At 44.6% G+C, this 8,423-nt stretch overlaps 1 protein-coding gene across 2 annotated transcripts in view; it reads left to right on the forward strand.

Annotated features, from left to right (window-relative positions):
- Positions 1–763: 763 nt before the first annotated feature.
- The window catches only part of Sec63 (SEC63 homolog, protein translocation regulator), a 67,757-nt gene continuing 60,097 nt past the window's right edge, over positions 764–8,423 (forward strand). Inside the window, exon 1 of one of the 2 annotated variants that reach the window (XM_021204785.2) lies at positions 764–1,078. In XM_021204785.2, the coding sequence (XP_021060444.1) occupies positions 955–1,078 (124 nt within the window). In that variant the 5' untranslated portion in view covers positions 764–954. The remainder of the gene's footprint in view (positions 1,079–8,423) is intronic. The other variant, XM_029542138.1, reaches the window with a different exon arrangement.

Here is an 8,423-nt window from a genome sequence, read left to right on the forward strand (position 1 = left end):
GGTTCTCAATCTGTGGGTCCTGACCCTGTTGAGGGGGGAGTTATCAAACGACCGTTTTAGAGGGAGTATATATAAGGTATCCTGCACATCATATATTTACATTTCAATTCGTAACAGTAGTAAAATTACAGTTATGAACTAGCAATGAAAATAATTTTACGGTTTTGGGTCACGACAACATGAGGTACTGTATTAAAGAGTGGCAGCATTAGGAAGGCTGAGAGCCACTGATCTTATATTTTGCTTTATCTAATGCTTTACTGACAAATTGAAGACATGATCGCTTGGGTCACAGAAAGCGTTAGTGAACTGGCAGCTCCAAATACCTAGGCTTTGAAACTCTGAGGAGTTCCTTGCTCCCTATTCTTAATGGCACTTGTTTCCACGAGGTTCACGTGGAGGAAAAGTGAGAGGGATAGGAGAGAGTGGAGAGGCTCGGCAACTCGCTCTGCTGCAAAAGCTCAGATTTCAGTCGCACCTAGGACGCTCGTTTCTGCTCACTGCTTGGGGGACCCTGGCAGGAAAGCTCCGGGAATCCAGCTAAGGGTGCTGGGAAGGAAAGCCGGGTAAGCAGGGGGCGGGACCCGGGGCGGGCTTATGGAAAACAGGGGGCGTGGCCCTTAGCTCAGGGGCGGGGCCGCGGGCGGGGTCCAACAGTGTTTCTTCGCTGCGCGCGCCACGTCTCCCTCAGCGAGCGTGTGGAGGAGCCGGCCGGGGAGGGAACAGCCGCGTGGGGCGGGAACTGGCTCCTCTCGCGAGAGTTGGCGACGGCCGCGGCGGCGGCGGCGTGTCCGTGAAAGCGGCGTGGGGGCGGGGAGGAGAGGCGGCGGCGGCGGCGTCGTCCGAGCTACGCCACACGGGGCCAGGGCGCCGGGAGCCGGGAGCCGGGAGCCGGAGCGCAGCGCGGGGTCGTGGCGGCGGCGGTGAGGGGAGCGCGGCGGAGGAGGCGGAGCCATGGCGGGCCAGCAGTTCCAGTACGATGACAGCGGGAACACCTTCTTCTACTTCCTCACCTCCTTCGTGGGGCTCATCGTGATCCCCGCCACCTACTACCTCTGGCCGCGAGACCAGAACGCGGGTGAGTCCCGTCGGCGGCCCGCTCGGGCGCGCTCCGGCGGACGCTCCGCTCCGGGCCGCGCCGTCTTGCCCGCCGGTGCTGCTCCGCGTCCCAGGGACGCCGCCCGGGCGGCGGGGCCTGAGCTCGGCGGCGATTTTCGGGGCCGTCCGCCCGCCTGCGTGGTCCGCGGGAGTTTGGCGGGGATCCGCTCCGCATTGTTCTGGACGCCCCTCGCCTGCCGCCTCTTTGTCTCCCCAGCCCCGGCTTTGTTGGGTGTTCTTTCTGGACGGAGCGGGCTGGGCTGGGACGGGGGGCGAGAGAAGAGTTGGCCGAGGAGGAAAAGGAGCGTGCGGGCGCAACTCCGCATCCTTCGCTCCCGTCACCCTTCTTCCCCCTCGTCCCGGTGTCCCCGCTGCAGCTGTTGGTACAGATGTTTGGGGGCACCCCTGAGCTGGGTGGCATGTTTGGAACTTCCAAGTGAGCTCACCAGCAGCCCACCCCCGTCACTTCCTCCCGTTGCTTTTTTCATTTGTTCAATCACATCGTGGGGGTTGGAGAGCGCTGCCGTTATTCCTCTTATAAAAGCACAAATAGGATTTTCTCCGTTTCCTTTTCTCTGGAGTTTCCTGTTTACAACGGAAAAGTGCAGGCATGAAGGATTAAGCGGGATTCGTTGATGGAAGGAGGTAGTTGGGGTCGCAAGCTCCTTTGCTTTTAGTTCTTGAGTCTTTCCACAGTAAAGGTCGTGTCAGAACGCAACCCAGTTAGGTTCAAGATTGTAATGTTGGAGTCTGTGTTGCACTTTACTAAGACATATGGCACCAGATATTCTTAAAGCTGATGGCACTTACTAAGCAAGCGCCTAATGGGTTATTTCTGGTGGTGTTAACCATAATTAGTAGGTTTCGAGTATAACAGCGGCTCTGGGGGAGAGCTTTCTGTGTCTGCAAAGTTGCTTTTAGGTTGGGCGTGGTGATGATCTAAGTTGTCTAAGTTGTGTCCTGTAGCTTGGGAAAAATTGTTAGCAGTGAAGCTCAGGACTTGTTACACTTTGAAGAGAGAATTCAATGTCCTATAAAATTATTTAGTTTCACAATAGAATTCAAGTAAACTTCAGATAAAGAGCAAGCAACACTTGTATCTCTTTTGTACATTTGACAATAAGTTGAGTAGCAACAATTTACCCAAAGTTACTAGCCTCCCTAGTTTCTCATTCTGGGTTGGTTTATGAAATTTTCACTTTGGACTCGAGTTCTGTGTTTTCTAAGTTCGTTTAGATAATGTGCTTTTTGTTTTTGTTTTTTAAATCAGTGGCTGTATGTACTTTTGGTGACATAATACAGACATAATACATAACAGTCCCCTTGACTGTTCGCTTAAGCCAATTCTTTCGGTATTTTAAGTTAAAAGTTAAATGCCCAGTGTGGTGGCTCACAGATATTATTCCAGGCCTTTGAGAGGTGGAAGCAGGATGATTAAGAGTTCAAGGCCACTGACATAGGCTACATAGTGAGTTCAAAGCCAGTCTGGCAACCTGAGAGACGTCCTCTCAAAAATAGGCCTTGGCAAGATGGCCCAGCAGGTAAAGGGCCCTGGTTGCTTGCCTGGCAACTTGATTCAGCTCCTTGGAACTACAGGTTGAAAGGAAAAGCTGGCTCTTAAGTAGTCCTCTGACCTCCTCAGGGGGCTGTAGGCATCCACTCCCATACTTAGTGATTAAATAAAAAGAAAAAAGAAACAAAAGCAACAAGGAGGGAGGGTCCACTTTTCAGTATTGTAGTCAGTGTGAGCTGCTTACCACAGCTTGTGTGTGGTTGCTTGTGTAGAAGACAAAGGGGTGTTGGGATGGTGGGTTGAATATAAGGTCTTCTTTAAAACGTGGTGAGGAACTTGGTATGGGGCTGCACATTCCTTTAATCTCAGTACTTGGGAGACACAGGCAGGCAAAACTGAGTTTAGAGTCTTTGCCATATTTGATATGGTAACTGAACTTATTTTGTAAACATTATTAGTGGAATCTTTTTGTCCTGGTTTTAGTGTTTTGAGTGGGGCTAAGTATACTTACTTAATTCATACTCCTTTTAATAGTGAAAGGTCCTCTGGGCTCTTTTCATATTGGCTGATAAAATGGATCTATAGAATGACATGGAGGGTATAGATTTCTTTTTAAGAGTGATTCTCAGAAGAGGCTACACGGTAAAGGAACTCAGGAACTCAGGGAGCTGGTGCTCTCATCTAACCCTTCTGGAGAGAGTGTGTTATATAGTGCTACTTTATGACAGAAGGTCTAAATTGTAACTAAACTTGAGGGGGCTGCGTAGAGAACTTTTTTGGAATTGGCTTTTGCTGGAGTTAGTTTGGGTAGTACATTTGTTTTGATATGTGTTTTTTGCTAAAAAAACAAAACAAACACCCCCCCAACCAAACTAACCCCCCCACCCCCCCAAAACCAAAACCAACAGAAAACCAGAAAATAGGACCAGAGAGTTGGCTTAGTGGGTTTAAAAGCATTTCCCCTATAAACCTGACCATCTGAGTTTGATCCTGGACCTCTTTGGGAGAACCAAAACTAGAAACTTGTCCTCTAACCTCACACACAGATACTGGTCTACATGGACACTACCATCATAGAATAAAAACAAGAATTAACCTTTTTGATTTACATAGCTTAAAGAATCACTTATATAGTAGTGCTTAAAGTTCTGGTAGTTGAAAGTAATACTTTGTGTCAAGACAACTCATATTTTGATTTGGATTTATGCGTATGAGTGTTTTGCCTACCTGTCTGTCAGTGTACCATGTGAGTGCCTGGTGCCTGAGGAGGACAAAAGATGGCATCCGATCCTCGGGAAGTCAAGATCTGGAGTTATGTATGGTTGTGAGCCACTCTGTGGGTGCTGGGAACAGAGTCCCAGGTCCTCTATGAGAGCAGAAAGTGCTCCCTAATTTATGAACCATCTCTCCATTCCCAAAGACAAGTTTAAATGCAGTGTATAAGCAGTATATTGTAGTTATCCATTCATAGATTCCAAAGTAGTTACTGTGATCGGAGTCTTTAGTATTTTAGACATTCTTAAAATTCTGAAATAGTTGCAGTTACCTCAGCCACTTCCTACACATACACACTTTTCCACCAATATTGTACTGTGACTTTGTATGTTCATTGCCATTTTATTCTTTCGTAAACCTACATTTCTGGTTTAATTTAGTTACTTTGGCCTCCCAAATGCTGTGATCAAAGGCATGTGCCACCACCTATGCACAGCCTACTTATTTATACTTAAAAAATAACTTATGAATGGTGTGTGTATGTGGGGCGGTGGATGTGTGGTAGGGGAAGGGTAGTACGAATATGTGAGGGTGAGTTCCTGTGGAGTCCAGAACAAGGTTTCAGATTCCCCTAGAGCAGGAATTACCTACCAGTTAGTGGTGACCTGTCTGATATGGGTGATAGGAACCAGAGATTTTCTAGAAGAGTGAGCACACATGCTCTTTTTTGTTTTGCTTTTGTTTGTTTGTTTGTTTTTTGAGGTAGGATTTCTTTGTGTAGTCCTTGCTGTCCTAGAACTTAATTTGTAAGGCCAGGCTACAAACTTGCAGAAATCTGCTTACCAGCCTTTCAAGCACTGGGGTTAAAGGTGGGTGCCACCACCACCCAGCCTGGGTGCAGATACTCTTACTCTCTGGGTACCATCTTTCAGATGTCTGTTTAGTTTCTGATTCCTTGACCTTTTTCAAAACTGCCTGATTTTTTTTTTGAAACCTGGCCTGGCAGGTTACTGTGTGGATTTTGTGTTTCAGCATGGTCATCTGTAAATTAGGGATAGAGAAGTCTCTTTTTATAGAGTTAGAATGGAGATTAAACTGGGCTTTATTGTAAGTGTTGAGAACAGTGTCTGATGTGCAGTGATACTATTAGCACACAGTTTTGATTTATTACTTAGTTACTCAAGGTTTTTTATTGTTGGAAAGATTAGTGAAATGTTTTTAAAAATTATTATTATTTGCTTTGTTTTCTCAGCTAGCATATAAGTCAATCACCTTTTATTTGTGGATGTGAGTAGTTCCATTTTTATCTTTTAGTACTATAATAGGAAAATCCCACTTTAAAAAGGTTTCAGATCTAGCTTAGTCTCTATTTTAGTTAACTCTGAACTTCAAGCTTCCTCTCCTGGGGTTAAAATAATAGCTTGCCATAAGGAATCAAGAACTGGGGGCTGGGGAGATGGCTCAGTGGGTAAGAGCACTGACTGCTCTTCCGAAGGTCCTGAGTTCAAATTCTAGCAACCACATGGTGGCTCACAACCACCCGTAATAAGATCTGACGCCCTCTTCTGGTGTGTCTGAAGACAGCTACAGTGTACTTATGTATAATAATAAATAACTCTTTGGGCTGGAGCGAGCCAGGAGTGAGCGAGCAGAGTTGACCAGAGCAAGCAGAGGTCCTAAAAATTCAATTCCCAACAACCACATGAAGACTCAATCATCTGTACAGCTACAGTGTGTTCATATACATAAAATAAATCTTTTTTTTTTAAACCCTCTTAAAAAAAGGAATCAAGAACTGGTTATGAGGCTGGCTTGTGGTACACACCTGTAAAGCCAGCATTTGAGAGGGAGGCTGAGGTAAAAGGATTCTGAAATTGCAGGTCATTCTGGGCTATTAAGTGAGATGTTATCTCAAAAACAGAAAACCTCGAACCAGCCAGGTCTCCCAAGAAAGGTTTTTAGAAGAGGGGGAAAAAAGGGTATGTATAAATATGCCTGCAAAACTACAATAGAAGTTCTTCCATTTGGCAAATAATGTTTTCAGTTTTTGTAGATGCTGCTGCTAGGTGATAGATCAATTGTTTCCAGTCTTAGTGTTTTTTTCTTAAGCTGTAAATACTCAGTGCAGAAAACCACAAAGGGGCTGGAGAGATGGCTCTACTAGTACCCGCTGCCGAGCGCGGTAGCTTAGAGTCCGTATTTGGAGAGAACTGACTCCTGCAAGTTATCCACAAAAGCTGCATATGCACCATGGTTCCTACACACACACTTTTTTTTTTTTTTTTTTTTTTTAAAGGGATGGATGAATTGTTCAGCAGTTCTTGCAGAGGACCACAGTTAGTTCCCAGAGAGGGTCCAACACAGTCTCCTGGCCTCACGTGTACCTGTATGAGTGAACAAATACATGAATGAAGACATGACGCTGGAGAGTTTAGGATAGGGAGCAGGGTACGCTAGTCACGGTGGTTCCGAAACAGGTACTGGTGATGCTGAGAGAGGCTGGTGGAGCTGGGTTTACCTCAGCAATTTGTCCTGAGTTTGAAGTGTGATGCCACATATGTGCCCCCTTCAAATAATGCAATATACCTTTAAAACCAGAAAGCAGGAAGGAATGAACAGAACAAAAGCTGTTTTTTTTTTCTCTTATAGCTATGATCTTATTGTATTTAAACTCTGAATCTTCCCACTGAATATTCTTGCCATGCCCCATAAATTTTTGGTATGTGCTGTTTTATTTTTATTCATCTTTAAAGTTTTCCAAGTTCTCTGGTGTGCTAGATTCTTGATTACAGTTCTATTAAATTTTACTTTTGTTGTAATTTTACGTGTCACTTTTTAAAAATGTCATCACATGTAATCACATGAAAGATAATCTGATAATTTGTGGCCTAACATACTAGAAATTACTATGTATGGGGAAACAATGCTTGACTGGAGAGATCTGTTTTGTTTTTGTTGTTGTTGGGGTTTTTTTGTTTGTTTTTAATTGGGTCTCTATTTGTTGTTAGCAGCAAGCTAACTCCAGAAGCGCTTGAAGAGGGACTTGCTCCATGGACTTGGAGTAGTACCCAAGGCCAAAATTGGCAAGTTTATCACAGTTTAATTTGAAGTCCTCCTTCAAAAGATGTAAGCCTTCAAAACAGTCACTTGAGACAGATCCTGCCAGTGTAGTCATATAGCTGAGGGAGACAGATCCTGCCAGTGTAGTCATATAGCTGAGGGAGATAGATCCTGCCAGTGTAGTCGTATAGCTGAGGGAGACAGATCCTGCCAGTGTAGTCATATAGCTGAGGGAGACAGATCCTGCCAGTGTAGTCATACAGCTGAGGGAGACAGATCCTGCCAGTGTAGTCATACAGCTGAGGGAGACAGATCCTGCCAGTGTAGTCATACAGCTGAGGGAGATAGATCCTGCCAGTGTAGTCGTATAGCTGAGGGAGACAGATCCTGCCAGTATAGTTGTATAGCTGAGGGAGACAGATCCTGCCAGTGTAGTTGTACAGCTGAGGGAGACAGATTCTTTTGTTGGCGTCTCCATCTTCTGAATTCTTTGTGAGGATCATTTTAGAAATAGTCTTACTTGAGCTGTCCCCACTTGCCCCTCCAAGGAAGAGTTATAGAACTACAGCTCTTTTCACCTCATCTGTTTATTAGTTTTAAGGTGAGGTGGGCTTGATGCTCTTTGAATAGCACTTGAGGAAATGTGCTACCTATATTAGAAAACTGAGACCTCAGGGAGGCAAGAGGTATTTAACTTGCCTCAAGCCCATTAGCTGTAAGTTTGGATGTTGGACCCAAATTAATCTTATTCCAAAGCTTCTCTTTTAGTTGCTACTTTGTACTCCTTTCTGTAATTAAGTAAACATTGCATGATATAATAATATCAATACAGCAAGTGGAAAGTGCTGAAGGAGAACGGGAATTTCTGTTTTGGAGCTTGGGCAAATGCTTCATGTAAAGGTGATTTAAGATGAACCTTGAAAAGAAGGACATTCTTAACTGGGGGAAACACTGCAAAAGTATGGGTGTGCTGTACATAAGTGATGAGGGTTTGAAATGTAATGGGCACTTTGGATCAAGTGAGCAGTTTGGAGTTGATTCTTTGTCCTATTATTGACTTAAACAGTAGAGCAATGACATCTGGCCGGTGTGGGTTTTGTGAATCTAATGGAGAATGGTTTGGAAGTTGGGGGACCCTAAGTGTAACTGAGAGTCCATCTCAGCTTATTTCATTGAGATGTTAGGAACTAGAAGTATAACTAGATTAAAAAAATTCTGAGATAGTTTGGACTGTTTATTTCTTACATATTTATTTCCCCTTAACTGATTGCTGTTCCCTTTAAAGTTAATTGGTGATTACAGTTATAGTTTGGGAACTGAGTGTAGTGAAAAGGATTGGGATGAACATTAAAAAAAAGAAGTCAGGGGCTGGTGAGATGGCTCAGTGAGTAAGAGCACTGACTGCTCTTCTGAAGGTCCTGAGTTCAAATCCTAGCAACCACATGGTGGCCCACAACCACCATGAGATTGTGAGATCTGACGTCCTCTTCTGGTGCGTCTGAAGTCTACAGTGTACTTCTTTTTTTTTTTTTTTTTT

Source organism: Mus pahari, chromosome 9 (genome assembly GCF_900095145.1).
Source record: "Mus pahari chromosome 9, PAHARI_EIJ_v1.1, whole genome shotgun sequence".
In the NCBI taxonomy this organism is placed as follows: Eukaryota; Metazoa; Chordata; class Mammalia; order Rodentia; family Muridae; genus Mus; species Mus pahari.